The sequence below is a fragment of the Anomalospiza imberbis genome, chromosome 26 (assembly GCF_031753505.1).
Source record: "Anomalospiza imberbis isolate Cuckoo-Finch-1a 21T00152 chromosome 26, ASM3175350v1, whole genome shotgun sequence".
NCBI lineage: Eukaryota > Metazoa > Chordata > Aves > Passeriformes > Viduidae > Anomalospiza > Anomalospiza imberbis.
In genome coordinates, this window is record NC_089706.1 from 3,848,197 (window position 1) to 3,870,829 (window position 22,633).

General features: G+C 48.6%; 2 protein-coding genes and 1 long non-coding RNA gene across 3 annotated transcripts; 1 reads left to right on the forward strand and 2 right to left on the reverse strand.

Annotated features, from left to right (window-relative positions):
• Positions 1-1,952: 1,952 nt before the first annotated feature.
• Positions 1,953-12,220, reverse strand: EIF2D (eukaryotic translation initiation factor 2D). The gene is made up of 15 exons (XM_068173251.1): positions 12,062-12,220; positions 10,842-11,032; positions 10,527-10,610; positions 8,442-8,532; positions 7,737-7,844; positions 7,139-7,428; positions 6,925-7,042; positions 6,409-6,454; positions 6,168-6,271; positions 5,890-6,048; positions 5,651-5,740; positions 5,452-5,547; positions 5,122-5,242; positions 3,422-3,596; positions 1,953-3,322 (listed from the first exon to the last, which is right to left on the reverse strand). The coding sequence occupies exons 1-15, from the start codon at positions 12,115-12,117 to the stop codon at positions 3,252-3,254; spliced, it is 1,800 nt and encodes a 599-aa protein (XP_068029352.1). The 5' UTR covers positions 12,118-12,220; the 3' UTR covers positions 1,953-3,251.
• A 2,610-nt stretch (positions 12,221-14,830) lies between these two features.
• On the forward strand, positions 14,831-21,970 carry DYRK3 (dual specificity tyrosine phosphorylation regulated kinase 3). The gene is made up of 3 exons (XM_068173252.1): positions 14,831-14,988; positions 15,596-15,711; positions 19,428-21,970. Exons 1-3 carry the CDS (start codon positions 14,949-14,951, stop codon positions 20,991-20,993), a joined length of 1,722 nt encoding a protein of 573 aa, XP_068029353.1. The 5' UTR covers positions 14,831-14,948; the 3' UTR covers positions 20,994-21,970.
• On the reverse strand, positions 15,190-15,692 carry LOC137462677 (uncharacterized). Its single transcript, XR_010993751.1, has 2 exons — positions 15,588-15,692; positions 15,190-15,236 (listed from the first exon to the last, which is right to left on the reverse strand). It is a non-coding gene; the product is annotated as an uncharacterized lncRNA (long non-coding RNA).
• Positions 21,971-22,633: the final 663 nt, after the last annotated feature.

The window sequence follows — 22,633 nt, forward strand, 5'->3', positions numbered from 1 at the left end:
GACCCATCTGCTGGCTGAAGTTTGGAGCAGGGCAGCTCTTGCTGTTCCTGCTCCTCCCAGGGAGCTGCTTGTTCCTGTTTGGAGGTGCTGTGGCTCACAGTGCCCTCGTGGCCTGGTTCTGGTTCTGTAAGGAGCACAGGAAACAGCAGGAAAAGGGGAGGAGGTTGTTGCACCAAACCACGTGGGTGTTGCAGCTCTAGCCAAGCCCTGGACTTGTTCAGGGCTCAGGCAGCCAGGGAAATGCCAGGTTAGGACACCAAGGCAGCTGCAACGCCCCAACAGTCTGTTAGTAAATATTATTGCAACTTGGTAATAGTAATTCCCAGGAAAATCGTTCATTTTGATTCTATTTGACTTCTAATTTTGGAAAGAGCTGAATTACAGTAACTGTCCCTGATGCTTAGCCAAGTTAGCCAGTGTTCCACCAGTTCTCTACTCTGTAGGAATTGGGACCTATGTTTCCAGAAATTCTGTTTGAAAAGTGTAAAGGTGATGGTTGGGGCACAGGCTGAGGATTCATTGTTGAAGGATTAGCAATACATATCCATCAGAGGAATGCAGGAAAGCTCAAAACCCCTTCACAAATCAGATTTTGAGCTGTGAACTCGCCTGGCCTTGAGGGAGAGGAGCCCCATCCAGGGCTGGGGTGTGGAGGTGGCACCAAGTAAGGGAATTACTGTCCTTGGATGCTTCCTGCTCACCTCACCTGCGCTTCCTCCTGCTCCTGCTCCTCGCAGTGCTGTCCCAGCCCTGCTGTCCCTGTGCTCTGTTCTCCCTCCCCACTCTCAACTGGTGCTCTCCTGCACATCCAGGAAGCTTCCCAGGATTTGCTCTCTCCGTGGAGCCAGGAGAGGACAGCAAGTCTCTTCTCTGCCTGTCTCAGGGCTCCCACCATGCCATGCTGAGCATCCCTCAGCAATGTCCTCGAGCTGCAGGCTGGCTCCCTGCCCTCGCTCCGTGGTGCTGAGGATGTGCAGGGATCTCTGCCGGGCTGGGAATGCTCCAGGGATCCCGGGGGAGAGGATGGGCCCCATGTTTACCCTCAGTGCTCCGTGCCGAGCACGCTGCACACAGCCAGGGCCAGCCCTCCCTCTGTTCACAGCCCAGGAACAGGGGATGTCACTGCTGGATTGGGATGGAGCAGGGCCCGGGGTTTGTGTGGGCTCCATGAACAGCTGGCCCTTGGAGCTCACTGTGGCTGCTGGGATCCCACCTGAGCCCCTGGGAGGGGAGGCAGCGGGTTGTTAGGGAACGAGGGGGAGTCTCAAATTTACCTCAGTGCCTTTTTTTTTCCCTTAAGTGTGAAAACTTTGCATTTGGGCTAAGGAGGAAGCTGTGCAGAAGCCTTGTCCCTCCTGTCCCCGCAGCACTGGTGTGACGAGGCCCTTGTGTCCGGGGAGGGATGAGGAACTGGTTTGTTTCTTTCTGGAAGGTGACTGCTTGGGATTTTTTTTTTTTTTTCCAGATTTTGAGTATGTTTGTTTCTAAACCTTATGAGAGTAACTGCATCACTTGGAGCCCTTGGTTGGTGTGAAAGCCACTTTCTGCCAAGCTCAGTGGCAGCTCCTGTTCTGGTCAGCAGTGAGGGTTTGCTCGCAGGGCTCTGGTGCAGAAGAGCCTCCAGCTGTACTGTACTCTACACCCAACGACCTTTAACAACGGCTGGCAGCCACAGAGCAGCCCTTGTCATGCTCTGGGGCTGTTTGTCCAGCTACAAGCAGACTTAGCACTTCACTATTCACTTGTGGAGTCATTTAAATGCCGTTTATCTGGTGCTTTGAGCCTTGACTGCACCGTATAAATACTTCAGTTCCACCGTGGGGAAGAGCGCTGTAAAAACTGCCGGTGGCTCTCAGAGGGAAGAGCCACACGCTTGGTTTGAAATCCCTTTTCTTTCTGGCTAAAAGTTGTGCAGGTTTCCTTTTATTTTTTTTTGTTTGTTTGTTTGTTTGTTTTGTTTTGGTGAGTGTCCCCTCTCCCTTCCTGGCCCCAGCATGTCTTTGACAGTTTGTAGAAGGCATGGCTTCGTATGCAATCACTGTGGATGCTGCTGAAAACCTCCTGCCACCAGCAGGGCTCGTTATTTTTTTTTTTTTTTTTCAATATGAGGGGCATTTGAAGAGTTGGTGAGTGCTGAAACTCAAATTCTCATGGGTCAGTTGAGCTGTTTTTAGAAGTATTTGCCCCTTCTTTAATCGCAAATCCTGTTGGCAGTGCCTTTGGTTAGCAATTGTCTCGCCTAGGTCGTGTGAGTTTATTTTCCATGGCTACTGTAAAACCTGTAAAATAATGTGTATAGGATGGATTAGTAGAGCTTCTATGGCAAAGTGAAATGCATTTTTGCAATGCTGTAATTTATTTTTATTACTCCCTAGTGATTCTATGGCATTTTTACAAAATGTCTCACTCTCAGCTTTTTTTGAAGGTTCTGGAACTATTTGTTCATATGCAGACAGTGTAAGAGACAATGATAATAAAACTGTCAGTAATTAAAGAAATCTCTTGACCTTCTTTTTCTGGTGCCCTCCTATGGAACTTCAATGGATTTTGTCTAAAGGGAAATACAGGAATCCTTCCTAGAAGTGAAATGAAATTTCCTAACCTACTGTTAAAGAGCTAAAGAACATCCACCCCTGTAAGACCTGACCAGAGTGTTCCATTAATTTAATCTTTTAGCTGGGGCTGACAGAACTGTTACCTGTGGTAAATTACAGCTCATGTCATACATTAAAATGTATTTTTATATTAAAAAAATAATATGAACTACAGAAGTCCAGCTAATACCGTTCATTCTCAGTGCTGAAATGTCTGATTTCAATACCTGGAAATGTTTAAAAGGATAAAATCTAAGCCAGGGTGGGTTTTACTCAATGGCAGAACACACTGCACTGTCCCAGGATTGTGTTGGAATGTATTTTTCTCAAATTTCAGTGGAGGTTTATTCCACATCCATGATCAAAGATGCAAAGCAAGAATGTTAAACTACCCAAAAGCCACTGTAGCATCCAGTGCTTCAGTATCAAATTCCATTAAAAAACCACAAAAGGATAATGCCAAGGGGTTTATTGAGCTTTTTATTTTTATGAAAAATGAACACCTGGAGCAATATTATTATTTGGGTGAATTCCAGACCTTGTAAACATCCAGGACTCATTCTGGAATGAGCAGGGCCTGTGCATGATCCTTGATTTGCTGGCAGCAAACACTTATAAATAATGAGAGCTGAACAACCCTTACAGAAGTTTTTTCTCCTACTTCTTGCGGCCAAGCTTTGGAGCCTTGTCCAGACCTTGGATGTATTTCCGAGGTAGCTGATACTCTTCTGCAACACAACCAAGAGCTCACTTCAGGTAAGGAAGAGTTAAATAAGAATTAAAATCTCAGTTTTGCTGCAACCAGCCCAGTTCCAGAATCTTCTTACCGAGCAGCATCTTGGCCAGATGATGGATTTGGTTGCCTTGGATCTGGACCTGGACTCTGTCTTTTGTTCCTGGTGCTGGGCTGATGGTGGCACTGGCTTGGACCTTCTGTTGGAGAGTGTTGGCCACACACTGTGGGTCCAGACCATACAGCTCAAGGTTCTTGATAATTGTCACCTGTGGAGTTTAATAGTGATTGGAAACATCCCTGCTGAGGGGTTAAATAGTGTTGGAAACATCACTGCTGATGGGGTTATATAAGGATTGGAAACATCACTGCTAAAGGGTTAATCATGATTGGAAACATCACTGCTGAGGGTTAATAATGATTGGGAACATCAGTGCTGAAGGTCAGTAATGATTTGAAACATCACTGCTGAAGGGTTAATAATGATTGGGAACATAACTGCTGAAGGGTTAATAATGATTGGAAACATCACTGCTGAGGGGTCAATAATGATTGGGAACATCACTGCTGAAGGTCAATAATGATTTGAAACATCACTGCTGAGGGTTAATAATGATTGGGAACATCACTGCTGAGGGGTTAATCATGATTGGGAACATCACTGCTGAAGGGTTAATAATGATTGGAAACATCACTGCTGAGGGTTAATAATGATTGGAAACATCACTGCTGAGGGTTAATAATGATTGGAAATATCACTGCTGAGGGTTAATAATGATTGGGAACATCACTCTGAAGGGTTAATAATGATTGGAAACATCACTGCTGTGGGTTAATAATGATTGGGAACATCACTGCTGAGGGTTAATCATGATTGGAAACATCACTGCTGAGGGTTAATAATGATTGGGAACATCACTGCTGAAGGGTTAATAATGATTGGGAACATCACTGCTGAGGGGTTAAATAATGATTGGAAACATCACTGCTGAGGGGTTAATAATGATTGGAAACATCACTGCTACAGGGTTAATAATGATTGGAAACATCAGTGCTGAATATTATTAATGATGGGAAACATCACTGCTGAGGGTTAATAATCATTGGAAACATCACTGCTGAGGGGTCAATAATGATAGGGAACATCAGTGCTGAAGGTCAATAATGATTTGAAACATCACTGCTGAGGGTTAATAATGATTGGGAACATCACTCTGAAGGGTTAATAATGATTGGGAACATCACTGCTGAGGGGTTAAATAATGATTGGAAACATCACTGCTGAGGGGTTAAATAATGATTCGAAACATCACTGCTGAGGGGTTAATAATGATTGGAAACATCACTGCTGAGGGTTAATCATGATTGGAAACATCACTGCTGAGGGGTTAATCATGATTGGAAACATCACTGCTGAGGGGTTAAATAATGATTGGAAACATCACTGCTGAGGGGCTAATAATGATTGGAAACATCACTGCTGAGGGTTAATCATGATTGGAAACATCACTGCTGAGGGGTTAATCATGATTGGAAACATCACTGCTGAGGGTTAATAATGATTGGAAACATCACTGCTGAGGGTTAATAATGATTGGGAACATCACTGCTGAGGGTTAATAATGATTGGAAACATCACTGCTGAAGGGTTAATAATGATTGGAAACATCACTGCTGAAGGGTTAATAATGATTGGAAACATCACTGCTGAGGGGTTAATAATGATTGCCATAGCTGCCCTCAGGATCTGGGATCTCATCTGCTCAACCCCCTCATTTAATTGTCATTTTTCACCTTCTTGTTTGATGATCTCTGTGCTATGCTGATGTCGATGGGTTCAATGTTTCCTTTCCTCACCACGGGTTCTTGTCCAGAAAATGTCACCTGGTGTAAGGGCTGCAGTCGTTCCAGGCACCTGGGCAAAGCAAGAATCTGTGTCATTCTGGGAAGGGATATTGAGAACAAGCACCTGCTCAAAAGGTTGTCCCATTTAAGGTGTGAAATCTCATCCTGTTCCCATTTATCTCCAGGAAATTACAACTCGGGCAGCTCCCACCACGGGGTTTGAGTTGCAGGCAATAAATCTGTGCAGTTCTGGGAAAGGGATATTGAGAGAACAATCACCTGCTCAAGAGTTCATCCCATTTAAGGTGTGAGATCTCATCCTGTTCTGATTTATCCAACAGGCAGTCACACAGAATGGCATTCACCTTTACAAAGCTGCAAAACAAAAGCACACAGAAGGAGCAAACCAGGTCACTTATTCCTCTAATTTCAGCCTCTCCTGTGGAAGCAGGGGAGGAAAACATCCAATTGTACTCACTTTTTGTTTGTTTCATCAACCAACTCATTACTCTTCACGTAGTTAATGATGATGTTTCTCACCTCACTGCTTGAGAGAATGCTGCCTTTTCTGAAGACAAAGAGAGTATTTAACTCAAGTTAAAAATTTTAACTCAAAGAATTTTTAACTCCAGTATTTGGGTGCTGGGTTCTGGCATTAAGAGAGAAACAACAACTACAGTTTTGTTGGTCTCTTAGTTTTTTGTTTTTTGTGCTTACCTGTGTCCAGATTCCTGAAAGAGTGGGATCATTTTTGTGGAGACCCCATAGAGTGGAATGATTTCAGGAGCATGGTACACTTGTTCTCTGTCTTCACTTTTGCTGTCTTGGCCAGTAGAGGCTGAAGAAAATCCTTCAGGCACTGCAAATGCTTTAATGCTGCCACAAGAATTGTTTGGTGTGAGTAGAAGGGATGGAAACAGAGCTGGAGGCAGCATATTCCACTCCCTTCATTCAGAGACTCCCAACTCTTTTAAAGACTCTGATATTCTACGTACTCTGGGTGTTTCCAGTCCACGTCCACGATGCTCTCCACACCTCTGCTCAGCTCCTTCACTTGTAAGATCCTCTGGTGCTGCATGCATTGCAGGAATTTAGAGAACTGAAGGAAGCAACAATCAAAAATGTGGACTCAAGCATTTTAAACTCCTGCTCTTGTGTATTAAACTTCTTCTCTTCTTCTGTTACTTATTAAAATTAATTTAAAAAAACCCACCCAAACAAACAGAAAAATCTCACCTTCTTATAGCTTGATTTCTTTATGTCCAGTTGTTTTCCAGCAGGGCTATAAATGGATTTTTTAAAAAGTTCTTTAGTTATAAGTCACCCTTCATTTCTTCTTAAGTCTTGCTACTTATGCTAGAAGTTTCTTAACAGCAGGAATACAAATCACACAGAGAAATAATTACTCCAAAGAAGATGATAAATAGAATGTGATGAGTGTAATTAGTGCTGATGTTCTTGTGGGCAGGCAATAAGCCACTCAGGTGACTAAACCATGGTGAAACCAATGTCAGCCAAGTCCAGTTGGCCCCCAAGTGCAAATCCAGATCTGGACAATCCTTACACCCAAGTATTTAATATAAGGATTGTATTTGATCACAGTACTTGATGGCAGAAAAGAGCATAACCTTATTTAAGAACTGGATTTTATTTTTCACTCACAACCTTCTTCCTAAATATCCCACACAATCTCCACATTTTAAAGACCAAATCCCAGCATGCAAATCCCAATTCCATCTCCTTCCCACGTACCAGCAGGAGACCATGTGGCTGCCTAGAAATGTGCTGGTGAGCAGAGGGAGATCTGACTTCTTTACTTTGCATTTTAAGGCATGGAAAAAGCACTGATTAAACAATGCATCCATTTGCTCTGCAGGGAGAAAAAAGGACAGGTAGGCAGTGAGTTGTCTGTGGGCTTTAGCAAACCAAAGGGGCATGGTTTGGTTTCACTGGGATCCAAAAATACCTTGTGGGGTCCTGCTGTCCTCAGCCTCCTGCTGGTCCTCTGTGCTGCCATCCTCAGCTGGCTCTGCAGCTCTGTTCTCATGGAGCTCCTCCTTCCCCAGCAGCTCTGCACAAGTGTCTCTGTCCCTCAGGCTCAAATCCCTGATGTCCATGTGCTGCTCTGGCTCAGGGGAGCAGCTGCTGCCAGGCTTCTTCCCCTGCAGCTCCTCCTTGTCTCCAGCACCCTCCATTGCAGCAGAATCTGTTACCAAGGGAGCTAAGGTAGGAGGAGAAGATTTGTCACCATATTCCCTACAAAAGGAAGAGAAAGCAGAACACAGCTTTCCTTCTGCTGCTTTGAACCACAGGACAGTGAACAGATGTCACCCTGAATAACAGCACTGGCACCTGCATGAGTCTTTCTCTGCAGTCTCTGAACTGTAAAGTTTACTTTGAACTCATCTTCCTCCATAAATTCTAAATAAAGGCCCTATCTAAGCTGTACCCAAATAATTCACTAAGCTGGTCTGACAGATTAATCCTGGTGGGGCACAGATTTGGATTTCAGTAAACACATGAGACCTGTTGCACATTTTCCCCAAGGCCTGGCAGTTACCCACCAGAGGTGATCCAGGTGAGTGTGCAGCACAGCAAAGCCCTTCCCTTTCATTCCAGCAGCCAGCATCTCCTCCGTGGACATGGTGGCAACTCCAACTGCCACAGGAGCTCTGGGAAAAGAAGGGAATGTTGGAACAGGACAACACAAACATGCTACTGCACACAGGCTGTGCTAATGTGTTAGACTGAATTTGTTTTACAACGTCCCTGTTCTTTACCAAGTGGGGTTTTTTCAAGCATCTACATATTTTCTGGTTATCCTTCTGGTATGTAAGGTTTTCCAAAGAATCCCGAGGATAAGTGCAGCCTGGATGAAGGGAAGGTTGTGCAGTGACACATTCTTGCTTTTAATAAATTACAAGAAGCATATGCACTGCCAGAAGAGACCAGCAGTGAGAGAAAACCAATGGCCTAAGAACTCCCTCACTCAGATTATCCACACAGACACAAAGAAAATCGTGCAGAATACAATATTTTGTTAAAAACATTGGTCCAAATTGGTCCAAAAGAACCAATTTATAAAGCTTCCCACCTCAGCTCAAACATATCCTAACCCAAAAAATTAAGGTTTTTTTCCTGCTCTATCTTCCACTGCTGAGGTTCCCAGTGCATCAATTGCACAACAACATTTGTGCCTTGATTTCCTCCTAACCCTTCACTTCAGTTTTAGTTTGTGGACAGGCTGTGGATTGGAGAATCCTCTGTACCTGTTTCCCAGCAGGGTGACAGCACAGAGCGTGCCCCGTTGCACTTGAGGGAGGCCAGAAGGTGGCACCACAACTCCTGGCAGCATCAGGTCTGCGGGAAGAATGAAGCGCATCCCGTTCTCAATGAAACGCTCAGGCACCGCCTCCTCCCCCCCTCGCCCCCCTCCCGTTACTCAGCAAAAACACGAGCTGAGCACACGCCAGGGAGAACAGGATTCTCTATTTCTCCTCCCAAAGCGCCGCTTTCCCCCCGTGGAGTGCGGGATCCAATCCATCAGGCTGCTGGGCACATCCCAAAAAACTGCAGAGTGAAGCTTGCTCAGCCCTGTCAGACCTGAGGGACTGTTTTTAACGAGCTTCCAGCACGGCTCTTCATTCATGGCATGGAAAGGGAAAGGAACAAGGAGAAGTTTCAGGAATTACCTATTTACCCTGCCCAAGGGAAGATTATCCCAGCAGCTTTTACCCTGGAGAGAGAATTGCCTCAAAGTTGCCACTGCTGCTCCATTCCCTCCCGAATCTGCCACATCAGCTGCAGCCACCTGGGAGTTCTCAGGGAATTCTCTCTCCTTGCTGTTTTGGTCAGAAGCTACACCCCTGCTTGCTTCTGCTTCCCACACCTGGGATAACCAGACTGGGATGTGAGCAAAGCAGAGTTTTCCATGCTGCAGGTGTGGCACGATGTCATCGCCAAAGGATGGGAAGAGCAGCTGCTCTCCCTCACTGCAGCTCTCTGCAGTCTCCATGAGCTGTTCCACGGCTTGGTTTTGCAGGTATCTCACTCACATTTTTCCCAGCATCCCTGATTTAATGTGGAGGCTGAAGAAGCCAAGATTCTTCCCCGTGTTCATTGCCACAAGTATTTTTATCAAGTCTAGAATGAACTCTGCAGCTGCCACCCGAGCTCCACATGGCTGGGGACAGAAACCACATCAAGGCCTTAATGTGACCACATAGCAGCATTAAATTATGTAAATTACCAGGGCAGACAGCAGGTATTTGAATATATGGAAGAGATATCCCAAAACATGCTGCTTTTAGGAACCGAATCTCCTCCAGTGCTCCAGTCTGCAGCACTGGACAGCCTGGTGCCTTTCCTCTCCCTTCTGAGGAGTGGCTCTACCTCTCCCCAGGCCTTTGTGGCCATTGGCTCCTGGCCAGCTCCTTATCTTTGGATCCTGCACAGAGGTAGCCTGGTTGCCAGGGGCGATGAATGACCCGCAGGCCTCTTTCATCAATGTCCTTCCCCATTAGCAAGTCTTTCTCCCCAGAAACTGGGTCGGTACAAGTCAGCGGCGAGGCTCTTGCTCAGATGTCTATCACAGCTACACACTCGAGCACTTTATCTTCCCCAAAAGCAAACAAAGCAGAGAGACCCGAGTTCCACTTTAGGTGCTGTGTCATGGAAAAAAGACATCCCTTCTTACGTGAGCACTTCCAGGTAGAGACCAAGGCTGCAGCAGCTCAAATTTAATCTTTTGCTGCTTGAGCAGCTCAGCAATTTAAAGTTTATAATGGGCTGATTCTCCCGAGTCTGAACTGCATCCAAAGCAGGTTCCAGAACACAGACTCCTTTCCTGTTAATCTTGATCCATAATGAGGTGGTAGAGCCAGTAACCCAGGAATTCAGCTCCAACCCCACCTGACAATCCACAGTTTGGCTGACAGTGATTGCATTGTAGCTTCCAAAATAAATTTCCTTCTTATCCACAGGACGAGGCTGTTCACCTGGGCACTGACAGAAGCAGGGTGGCAGCAAAGGAACTTTCAAAAGGGACAGACCAACGGCTCGGGCAGTTCTGTGTCCCAGTTCAGGGCTGCTCATCACCCTGAGAAGGGATTTCCCAATCTGAGCCTCCCACACGGAGCAGGTTACTGCATTTAAACAGCTTCACCTACTTTCCTTCTTTCACAAACTCTTTTTACAGCTAATTTATTTCCTTTCTAGGACACCACCACTACAAATTATTTTTGAGTACTCATTCCTTCTACTTGTTTCAGCTAAATTTTTGCCACTGTGAAGGAAAAACACCTGAAGGCAACTCCTTTTTGCAGTGCAAAGGGAAAAAGTTCTGGTGCTCTTACCTGCACCTCCTGCAAGTTTCTGTAGCACTGGGGGCCATGTTGCAAAGGCAGGGAGAAGGTCTGGGTAGACCCACAGAGTGTACACTGTCCCAAAACAGAAGTAAATTTAAAAATGCATCATTAAGAACATTTCTAGATGCTGATTTTTTTCATCTTTAAGACTAAACTCTCATTGGATAATCAAGGAGATTAAACTTAATTAGATAATAAAACACTTAATTGGATAATAAAGAAATGTGACATCAAAACATCGCCAAAAAAATTAATTGGGAAGGTAAGCAAAGAGGGAGGATTACTCCAATCCCTTCCCCCTACCTGTTGGATACAGAACTTTCTCAGCTTCAAACAGTATTGGGTTCCTGTGGTTCATGTAAACAGTGATGGCCTCCCCTTTGTGAGAGTATATTTTGATGACATTGAGCTCTTCCTTGTTTGGAACCAACTCAGCCAGTTGTTCAGTGCTCAGGGTGGGAAAAGCTGCTGCCACATCACTCCGTAGCTTCCTCCTGCAATGACAAAATCCCAAATGTGTTACAAAGCTGTCTAGGCCATCCCTCAAACTAATTCCTACATCTGCTGTTCTGTTTTGCTGGCTGTTCCTGAGATTCCCACCTTTTCACAGGAGATAATTTGAAGCATTTGTGTATGGGTTTACAAATGATGTAAGAATATCACCAAAAGGCCAAATATACTTGCCCTGCTCCTATCTTCTTTAAACATCTGCTTTCAGCTTCTGTTTGCTGCCCGTGCCGTGCCTGTTTTGTGCTGTGATTTCAACCTGGGCCCAGCCTGTCACCCACAGCTGGAGCAGGGGACAGCCAGATTTCCCTGTCCCCCAGTTTTAATTGAAGTTTAAACCCCAGTGACCAGCACAGGGGGGTTTGTGGTCATTCACAGCAGTGTCCAGTGAACCTGAACAATCAGGAGGTCAGCCCAGCATTGCTGCTCAGGAACATAAAGAATTAGAGAATTACAGATGGTTCGGGTTAAAAGAGACTTTAAATCTCATTCAGTCCCACCCCTGTCATGGGCAGGGACACCTTCCACTGTCCCAGGCGGCTCCAAGCCCCATCCAGCCTGGCCTTGGGCACTGCCAGGGGTCCAGGGGCAGCCATAGCTGCTCTGGGCACCCTGTGCCAGCACCTCCCCACCCTCACAGGGAATAATTTCTTTCTCATATCCAATATAAACTTACCCTCCTGCAGTTTAAAGCCATTCCCCCTAGTCCTGTCACTCCATGTCCTTACCCAAAACCCCTCTTCAGCTCACTTACTGACACTGAACGCTGCTATAAATAAGCACAGAAGGCCTCATGCAGGCCTCGGCATAACATTTCAATTAAGCTTGGCTTAATTACGGCAGCACCTTCCAGCGAAACGCACACTCCGTGCTCAGGCCGGGAGTGTATCACAAGCAGGGGGTGAAAGCAGCTACTCCCGGGGGCATCGCCGCCCGCGACCCCGACCCCGGGGCCGAGCCCCGCGCGTCCCCCGGGCCCGGCGGGGGTCCCTGCGGGGTCCCGGCGCGGCACTCACCGGTCCGAGCCCTTGATGTTGGTGTTGGCCCTCACGCGGAACGCCCTGGCGAACATGGCGAGCCCGCGCCGTCCCCTCAGCCCGCGGCGGCCGCCATGGCGCCGTCCGCGCCCATAAACCGTCCGGCTGGAAACGGCGCCCGGCCGCGCCGAGCCTCCGCGACCCCCGCCCCGCCGCCCTCAGGGCTCCTGGGCCCGCTCGCCCGCCTTGGGGACCCCACAGCTCCCTGAAGGGCCCCGGTCCCCCTGCCCCAGGTCCCTGAGGGGATCCCTGTCCCCCCAGTACTGGCTCCCTGAGGGGTCCCGGTCTCCCTGCCCCGACTCCTTGAGGGGGTCCCGGTCTCCCTGCCCCGACTCCTTGAGGGGTCCCGGTCTCCCTGCCCCGACTCCTTGAGGGGGTCTCGGTCTCCCTGCCCCGACTCCTTGAGGGGGTCTCGGTCTCCCCTGCCCCGACTCCTTGAGGGGGTCTCGGTCTCCCCTGCCCCGACTCCTTGAGGGGGTCCCGGTCTCCCTGCCCCGACTCCTTGAGGGGGTCTCGGTCTCCCTGCCCCGACTCCTTGAGGGGGTCTCGGTCTCCCCTGCCCCGACTCCTTGAGGGGGTCTTGGTCTCCCCTGCCCCGACTCCTTGAGGGGGTCCCTGTCCCCCCAGAACTGGCTCCCTGAGGGGTCCCGGTCTCCCTGCCCCGACTCCTTGAGGGGGTCTCGGTCTCCCCTGCCCCGACTCCTTGAGGGGTCCCGGTCTCCCTGCCCCGACTCCTTGAGGGGGTCCCTGTCCCCCCAGAACTGGCTCCGTGAGGGGTCCCGGTCTCCCTGCCCCGACTCCTTGAGGGGTCCCGGTCTCCCCTGCCCCGACTCCTTGAGGGGGTCCCTGTCCCCCCAGTACTGGCTCCTTGTGGGGTCCCGGTCTCCCTGCCCTGACTCCTTGAGGGGGTCCCTGTCCCCCCAGTACTGGCTCCCTGAGGGGTCCCGGTCTCCCTGCCCCGACTCCTTGAGGGGGTCCCTGTCCCCCTTGCCTGCGTTGGAGACCCCCGGCCCCAGCTCCTTGAGGGGGTCCGGGTCCCCCCGGCCCCAGCTCCTTGAGGGGGTCCTGGTCCCCCCGGCCCCAGCTCCTTGAGGGGGTCTCTGTCTCCCCACACCGGCTCCTTGAGGGGGTCCCGGTCTCCCAAACGCCGGGTTCCTCAGGGGGTCTTGGTCTCCCCGCCAGGCTCTGGGGTCCCCCCACGGTGCCCCCCGGGCTCCTCCACACGAGGGGTTCTCAGAAATGTGGGGTTTCTTTTGTGCTTAAACTTCTCGGCTGTTTTCTGGTTAACGTGCGCTGGCAGCTGGGCATTCCTGCTGTGATTTGTACATTTGCTTGAGTGTTCCTGACCGATTTCTAGCTGGAGATTGAGGAGTGTGGAACGGGTAGGAGTATTACAGGAGTATTGTAGTAATTGCAGCTTTCACAGAGTTACGGGATTGAAAAATCCCACTGGGATCATCGAGTCCAGGCTGTGCCCGATCCCCACCCTGAGCACTCAGTGCCACCTCCAGGGATGGGCACTCCAAACCCCCCTGGGCAGCCCCTTCCAGCCCTTTCCATGAGGAAATTCCTGCTGGTGTCCAACCTGAGCCTCCCCAGCACAGCCTGAGGCCGTTCCCTCTCCTCCTGTCCCTGTTCCCTGGGATAAGATCCCAAATCCCCCCCGGCTGTCCCCTCCTGGCAGGGAGTTGTGCAGAGCCTGAAGATCACAGACACCACTTGATTTTTTCTTTTTTCTTTCTATTAATTTATCGGCAGTTTGTGGCAATAAATACACCTCCTACATCTCATTAGAGAGCTCTCATGTTTTAAAACGCCGCCGATGCCTCCAGCTCTGCAACTCCCTCTGCACCAGATGAAATCCATGGCTGCTCGTGGGGAACCGAACGTTGTCCTGGACTTTTTACTCCAAATCAATTCCTGCAGAGCGGCTGGCAGGGTCGGGCAGCCTGTGCTGTCCCAGAGCCCCGCTCTTGCAACACTCAGCGTTTTGCCTCCATCCACCTCTCCGCAACCACGTTACTACTGAGCGTTCCTTCCACAGCTCGGTGTGAGGAGCCTCCTTTCCTCCATGCCGAGCACTCGGCCGTGTGCGGGGGCCCCGCGGGGCGGGTTCGGCTGAGGGGAGAAGCGGGAGAGCGCTGGAGCTCCGCAGCCCCTGATGAGGGGATCCCGAGGGGCGGGTTCGGCTGAAGGGAGAAGCGGGAGAGCGCTGGAGCTCCGCAGCCCCGGGTGCGGGGGTCTCGTAGGGCGGGTTCGGCTGAGGGGAGAAGCGGGGGAGCGCTGGAGCTCCGCAGCCCCTGATGAGGGGATCCCGCGGGGCGGGTTCGGCTGAGGGGAGAAGCGGGAGAGCGCTGGAGCTCCGCAGCCCCTGATGAGGGGATCCCGAGGGGCGGGTTCGGCTGAAGGGAGAAGCGGGAGAGCGCTGGAGCTCCGCAGCCCCTGATGAGGGGATCCCGCGGGGCGGGTTCGGCTGAAGGGAGAAGCGGGAGAGCGCTGGAGCTCCGCAGCCCCGGGTGCGGGGGTCTCGTAGGGCGGGTTCGGCTGAGGGGAGAAGCGGGGGAGCGCTGGAGCTCCGCAGCCCCGGGCGCGATCCCGCCCCGGCGGCCTCCTCTCCCCGAGGCCGAGCAGACCGCGGCGTGCGGAGGTCCCGCAGGGCGGGTTCGGCTGAGGGCAGAAGCGAGGCGAGCGCCGGAGCGCCGCAGCCCCGGGCGCGATCCCGCCCCGGCGGCGCTGCGCAGGCGCGGGCGGGCGGCGGGCGGGGGCCGTTCCCGGGGCAACGGCCGGGCCGGGCCGGGGCCGAGCGGCCGCGCTGGGCAGCGGCACCCGCCGGGAATGGGGCCCGCGCCGGGGCCCCCCCGACACGATGCTGCTCGGCAGGAAGCCGGACGGGCCTCTCGCAGCGGGTGAGGAGGAGGTGGCGGCCGGGGGTCCCGCGGGGCTGGGGGGAAAAAGGGGGATGCGGTTTGGGTCGGCGGCCGCCGAGCCCCCGGCGTGGTCCCAGCCGTCCGTCGGGTCTGTCGCGATAGGCGTCGCGATTTTAAGTTCTTGAGCAGCCGACAGCGAGAGACGCCGCCTTTTTTTTTTTTTTTTTTTCCCTTCCCCATGCTTTTGCAGCTGTAATTCCCACATCTCATTTTTAAGGGATAACCTGCTTTAAAGGGTAGTCCTATCAAGTGTTTAAGTGTTTGCTCGTTTTCTGCCTGTTTGGGATTATCCTGATAAAGGGGGAGCGGGGAGAATGGTGGTTAATGATTCTTAGGGATGTATTTCTTTGCAGTGCAGAAGTTGATTAACAAAAAAGAGCCTCTAAATTAAAAGGATCTCGAATTAAGATTTCCCAGAAGCATCGCACTCCTGCGGTTTGAAAATTCAGTTAAATTCCAAAGATCATTTAATAAATGAAGGAGAATCAATGATTTTACAGACTAAAATGTGCATTTAAGCTTTTGGCTCTGTCTCTATCAGTGTGAGTTGTTGTGAATAACTGGTTTGTGTGTGGGACCATTCCAGCCAGGATTGGAGATGGATTATACGACTCCTATATGAGGATAGATGAGTGTAGATACCCAGAGCCTACAAAGGAAGAACGGAGCCCTTCGGGACTTCCTTCCCTTTCAAGACCTCATGTGAGTATTTTAAAGTCATCTGTGTCTTCACATTGTGCTGTGTGGGAGTGAGAATTGTGTGGGGGTCTGATACCTCCCTACAGAGAATAGATTTTACAAGTGGGATTTTGCAGATTTGTAGAGGCTTCTTAACGTTATTGTTTGTTCTGAGCACGAAAATGATGTGCTGCGTTCAGTGCAGAACTGGCTGGCAGCCTCAGGAATCCCATCTTACTGCCCTCAGCTCGTGTTTTAATAAAAAAAAAATTACTTTACAAAGGGTTGAAGCGTTCTGCCGTGTCACCTTGTACTCTGATAAGTCAATCCACACATGCCTTGCTCTGCCTCCTCCTGCACGTTTCCATTTTAGTTTCCCTCATGAAAATTCTGACGGGTAAGTACGTAGGAGCAGCAGAAGGAGCAGTGTGAGTCTGTGTGGCTGCCAAACATCTCACAAAAGTATCTTTCCGCTCTGAAAACTTGGGCATTATCTGTCACTTCTTTTGCTAGCAAAATAGTGCTTATGACCTGAAGGTGTTGCTGGGCTCTTTCATCAGGGCTCTGTTCCCTCAGCAGATGTGGAGTTGGGAGATTTTTTTTATCCCTTTAATTGGTTCAGTAGTGCTCATGTTCAGCTGTCCTTTTGTACACTGATCTGTCCTTTAGCTGGGTTTTAAACGTGTTCTGGCTCTTGTTGAGTTCTGACAGAAGGGAAAGAGCTTAAGCTTAAAAAAAACACATCTCACTTTCTAAAAAGTGAAAATAGACATTGCCCTGAGTAAGATGCATTTGAAAATCATCACCTTGAGGGAATTTGTAACAAATTTGGTCTGTGCAAACTCAGAGACAAGAGTTTGTTTTTTTTTTTTCCCTTTTTGGAAATGTCGAGGGGGAACAGAAGGATTTTGGAGTTTTGTTGAGCAGTAGGGTTTAAAGAGTAGTGGGTTGGGGTTTTTTGTTTGCAGGGATATGGAAACATTTCAGCTGCAGTGTTTTAAGCTGTAGTGTGACTTCATTTGTTCATAGCTGAATACAAGTCAGTAGGGTGGAGCTATCCAGTGAAATACAAATATAAACCCATGAATATTTTGTTTGACTTGTCTTCATCTGTGTTTTTTTGCTTGGAGCCTGTTAACTTCTTAGGGCAAGATTAAGGATTTATAGCATGCCCAGTTTGCATGGTGATGTGTCAATGAAATCCAACCTCAGTGGTACCAGGCAAGCAGGAGCTGAGGCTGAAAATGGTGGTGCAGAGTTTTAATGAGAAGAGAAAATACCTGGAGTTTTAGTTTTCTTGCAAGATGTTTTATTATTATGTAATGTTACATGAGAATTGAGGAGTCTTGGTGACTGCAGCTGCCCATTCCTTCATCTGAGCCTGCAAGAGAACACAGAGTCTCTCTGCTTTGAGAACATACGGGCTGAACTCAGTCTGTTTAATTCAGTGTTCAGAGCATCTCTGCAAAGCAGTTTGTGTAGGAATTGCAGTAACTGTTTCCTTGTCAATGAAAATGAAGTTTTGTCAGGGAGAGTTTTCAACAGGGTGCCTCTGGTGTTGTCAGCCACATTTCTTGCCTGCAATAAAACCAAAAACCTGTGGAGGCTGGGATTTGTAAAATAAAGCTGTTAAAAGAAAGCTGGTGTTACCCAGGAGTCATCTGAGTGCAGCTCTTCTGAGTTCAAGTGAAGATGGAGCTATATTTGTGTCTCACCATCATGTGGCAACTGATTTTGGGAGTCCTCTAAGAATGAAAATTGAGACCTTACTACCGTTGAGTCAGGTTTGAAATCCAAAGCCATAATTCCTTCATTAAGAAATCATTCCAGGATAAATGGAATCATGAATTGCTGGTTTATTTAGGGATGCAGAGGTACAAAATGTTTGCTATGAACAGCAGCACAAGCAGAGCTGCTACTGCTCTTGGGTAGAGAATATTTTAACGAGCGTGACCTTAGTTCTGTGTTTATGTCTTCTGTTTATTTGTAAACTTTCTGTTTGGGTCTGCTGGACTGAAGAGTCTTTGAGCCAGCTCTGAAAAAATGTCATTCTTATCTCGGAGGTTCAGCCAGGCTCCAAGAAAAAGGCGTTTATTCCGAGTTACCAGGGCTGGGCTCTGTTGTTTTCATTTCAGACTCTGGCTAGGCGTGTCCCTCCCAGTACACTGTATTTTGGGGTTGATAGGAGGAGTAGATCTTGGTAGGATCTCTCCATGTTGATAAGAACTGGCTTCTGCAGGGAAATGCCCGTTTTTTGGGGCTTGTGAGCAAGAACTGACATTGCAGGGCAGCACCAACAAACAGAGTCTTTTATAAGCTGTGTGTAGTTGGCTTTGGGGAGAACATTCACTTCCCTTATTTGCTGACCCTGCTGAGATGTTGGACTGGATGTAACTAAAAAGGAATTTGGTTTTATTGCCCTGGGGCGGCAGGTTTATTTATATTTTTTTTGTTTGATTCCTGTGTAGTTATTTTGGTTTTCAGGGATTTGGTTTGGCATGTGTCTGAGATCTTTATTTTTAGATTAAAGGACAAAATGGAAAACAGATGTTGCTGCTTCAGTCAGGGCTTCTTCAGTTCTGCCTGGGATGGGACAACACCTCTGTGCTGCCTCTCAGCAAGGAGTGCCAGCAAGCAGGAAAAGGAAAAAATGCTGTGTTGGTGGGGAACTGACCTCCGGGGTGTTCAGCATTTACTAAATAGTAAAAATGACAAGCCTGGAAAATTTCACAGTGTTTTTCTCACCTTGTATGGGTTTGTTTGAGATGTAAATATTTTAGCACATGGTGGTAAGAGGGAGTGCTTGCAGACTGCTCTTAGCTGAGTTGGAGTGGGAGTTGTTCCTGGTTATTCAAGTCTGTGTTAAGAGAGTTGTGCAGCTCTCTCTTCCCTCTGTGACGGTGCCAGGATCCAAGAGAATGGCTGGAGCTGTGTCAGGGAGGTTTAGGTTGGATAAAAGTTCTTCCCCCAGAGGGTGGTGGGGCACAGAACAAGCTGCCCAGGGCATGGGCACGGCCCCAAGGCTGCCAGAGCTCCAGAACAACGCTCTCGGGGACTGGGAGGGATTTTGGGGTGTCCCGTGCAGGGCCAGGAGTTGGACTTGATTTTTGTGGGTCCCTTCCAGCTCAGGATATTCTAGAATTCCACCATGATTTCAAAGAGAGGTGTGGATAGGATGATGTTTTCCCCTTGAAATGAAAACCCCACAATTAATTTTTTCTAGAGGATGATTTACCTTGCTTTGCCCTGTCCTCCTTCTGTTCCTTGTGCAGCTGCTTCACACCAGCCATATGTCACCTGCTGGTGTTGCTTTGTCTTCTTTTGGCAGCCTGGCTGTGCAATCTTCCTGCCACTTCTGTGCACATCCACGTTCCATTCCGTGCTCCAGACAGGTGCAAGTTGCATCTGTTGATGGTTGTGCTGCTGCACCCACGTTTGAAGCTAAACATAGCTGTTCCCTGGCCCTTCACAGACTGGAGATAGGTATTTTGTGGTTGTTTGAGTCTTTGGCTGTCTAGGGTTTCCCTTCCTGGATTTAAAAGCACATGTGCTGTTTCAGGGAGTTGCTTTCTCTTTGTGTACCTTTCTATAAACCATGCTTGTAACTTAATTTAGCCCGGCATTTTATATTTGTTCCTAATAAATGCCAAACTCATCCGTGTTACCAGTTTTCTCTTGGTAGTGATTTTATTTTTAACCTGTGTTTTAAAAGATAAACTAAGCTTCTTTTTCCCTTGTAGGTTTCTATCAACAAACTTATAATGAAGGATCACCCTCTGGCTGGAAATCAGGTCAAAGTGGAGCAGTTATTTGAGGACTCTGGCAACAGAAGGAGCAGCACTCTTCAGTCTGCAGGCCTTACTCCAGAAAGATCTCTCCCTTCCCTGACAAAAGAGAAAACCCTAGAGAGCCTGGGTGCAAGAGGCAATGGAAGCTCCTTGAAATCACATAAAGCCGTCTCCCAAGCTCCAGAGGAAGCTGTCAAACAGTTCAAACATCTGCTGTCAGCTTATGAGCAGCAGGAGATCTTTAGTTTCTCTGAGATTTACTTTGTGGGGCCATCTGCCAAAAAGAGGCAGGGGGTGGTCGGCGGCCCCAACAACAGCGGCTACGACGACGACCAAGGCAGCTACATCCACGTGCCCCACGACCACCTGGCTTACAGGTATGAGGTGCTCAAAATCATTGGCAAGGGCAGTTTTGGACAAGTTGCTAAAGTCTATGATCACAAACTCCACCAACACCTGGCCTTAAAGATGGTTCGCAATGAGAAGAGGTTCCATCGCCAAGCTGCCGAGGAGATCAGGATCCTGGAGCACCTGAAGAAGCAGGATAAAACAGGCAGCATGAATGTGATCCACATGCTGGAAAGCTTCACCTTTCGGAACCACATCTGCATGACCTTTGAACTCTTGAGTATGAACCTGTATGAGCTGATTAAAAGGAATAAGTTCCAGGGCTTCAGCCTCCAGCTGGTTCGGAAGTTCGCTCACTCCATCCTGCAGTGCTTGGATGCCCTTTATAGAAACAAAATCATCCACTGTGACTTGAAGCCAGAAAATATCCTCCTAAAACAGCAGGGGAGGAGTGGAATCAAGGTTATAGATTTTGGGTCCAGCTGTTTTGAGCACCAAAGAGTCTACACCTACATCCAGTCCCGGTTTTATCGGGCACCAGAGGTGATCCTGGGCAGCCGCTATGGGATGCCCATAGACATGTGGAGTTTTGGCTGTATTCTGGTGGAGCTTTTGACTGGCTACCCTCTTTTTCCTGGAGAGGACGAGGCAGACCAACTGGCCTGTATCATGGAACTTCTTGGAATGCCACCTCAGAAGCTTTTGGATCAATCCAAGCGAGCCAAGAACTTCATCAACTCCAAGGGTCACCCCCGCTACTGCACGGTGATGACGCAGCCGGACGGGAAGGTGACCCTGAGCGGGAGCCGCTCGCGCCGGGGCAAGGTCCGGGGTGCCCCGGGGAACAAGGACTGGGTGACAGCTCTGAAGGGCTGTGATGACCCCTTGTTCACTGGTTTCCTGAAGGACTGCCTCAGCTGGGATCCTTCCACACGCATGATTCCCAGCCAGGCCCTGCGGCACCCCTGGATCTGCAAGCGGGTGCCCAAAGCAGCCGGCTTGGAGAAAAGCTCCGGCAGGCGGATTTCGAGCTATTCAGGTTCCTTCCAAGGAATTGCTAACAAGTTGCCTCCTGTGGCTGCAGTCCCCAACAAGCTGAGGGCCAGTCTGGCCACTGAGCCCAGTGGCAACATCCCTCTGTGTACTGTGCTCCCCAAACTGGTCAGCTAGTGGGGAGCGGTGGGTTCCCAGGATACTCCCTGTGTGTGTTAACTGTCTGTTCATGCTGTGGGAGGAAATTAAATGCAGGGGGTTTTAATGGATTTACTTTTTGTTAGGGGCTCAGCCTGGAATATTGGAAGATCAGTCAGAAATGTGCACATTAAAGGGCTGATTTTACTCAGTTGCTTCACTCACACCTGGTGCATATTCCACTGCTGAGGGTTCAGCTCAGCTGGGGAGTACAGAGACAGTTTGGCTGATGTGCTGTTTAAAAATGCTCATTTAGAAATCAAACCATTTATCATGGTTCAACAGGTTCTTTTGCTTAAGGCAGGAAAGGAACTTGATTTAAACTCTGTGTTTTCAGTTATCTCCAGCTGAACTCTTTCTGTTCCAGGGGAAAGTTTTTAAATCTCTTGTCAAAAGCACAAATGCATTAATGTAATGCATTAGGAACTTACTTGCAAATTGCTTAAGTTTGAAGAATTTTATTTCTCTGCATTGCTTTTCCCTTATCTATCCTGGGATTTTAAAAACTGTGATGGGATGTAGACACCAAAGGAATTTGTTATTTGAAAAGAAAATACTCAGATGATAAAATTTCAAAGCAGCATAGAAATGCCATGAAACACAGGATATATCTAAATAAAACTACTAATTTCTGTAACACTTGCTATTTCCCCCTAAAAATCTATGGAAAGCTTGTAGGGGAACTTGGGATCAGGCCTGGTCCATCACAAGTGCGAGCCAGTTTGTTCAGGTAATGATTGAATTATCTGTTTCTTTGGAGCTCAGCTATCCATCATCAGTTCTGCCAGGTGTGTGTCTTTGTTTTTCCTGTGTTTCTAAAACAGAAATGTTGAACTTCCAAGAGCTGGTTTATATCCATGTTTGAGATTCTGGTAATTGCAAAAAATTACCTCTTTGTGTAGAGTGAATTCCATTGAATTACATGAAGCTCTTTTAATAAAAATGCAAACATGCCACCCCTGTCAGACAAGAAGAACTTTTTCAGGCCCAGGGCTGTGACTGGAAAATGAGGGAGGGGGGGAAGCACGCATTAATAATTGGGAGTATGCTCTGAAATCTCAACAAAATCTCTGGAAACATAACCAGGAAAGACTGATAAGGTGCAAGAACTGGCGGATCCAAATGGAAATATTTTATGGGAAGAGCTGCTTTGTTTCTAATTGCTTTCCTTCAGGCCTCTGGGTGCCTACATTTTCTCATTTTTGAACTCCTTGAGCTTGTATTTCCTCTTCCTTTATCTTCCCAGAACATGCCACGGTGGTGTGACCTGTCACAACCACAGCACAGCTTGTTGGGGTTGTTCCTTCTTGCAGCCTCATGGCCCGAGTCCATCTCCAAAACCATCTGATCCCTTGCCAGGTGCCTGAACAGGACTTTAAATGCAACGTGGAGCTTTTATGAACAGAATGTTTTAAATCTAAGGACTTTCTCTGCAGCAGGTTTTGAATGCTAAAGGAAGGAGACTCTCAGTATGCAAACAAAGGAGTCACCAGGGTGACTTTAAAGATAAGGTGAGCAAATGTTCAGTAGCAGACCCTTCCCCTGAGGAGATGGGGCTGCTCTGGCCCCTTTGGGTCATTACAGCACTGGGTGGAGTCCTGCAGAAAGCCTCAAAAAGA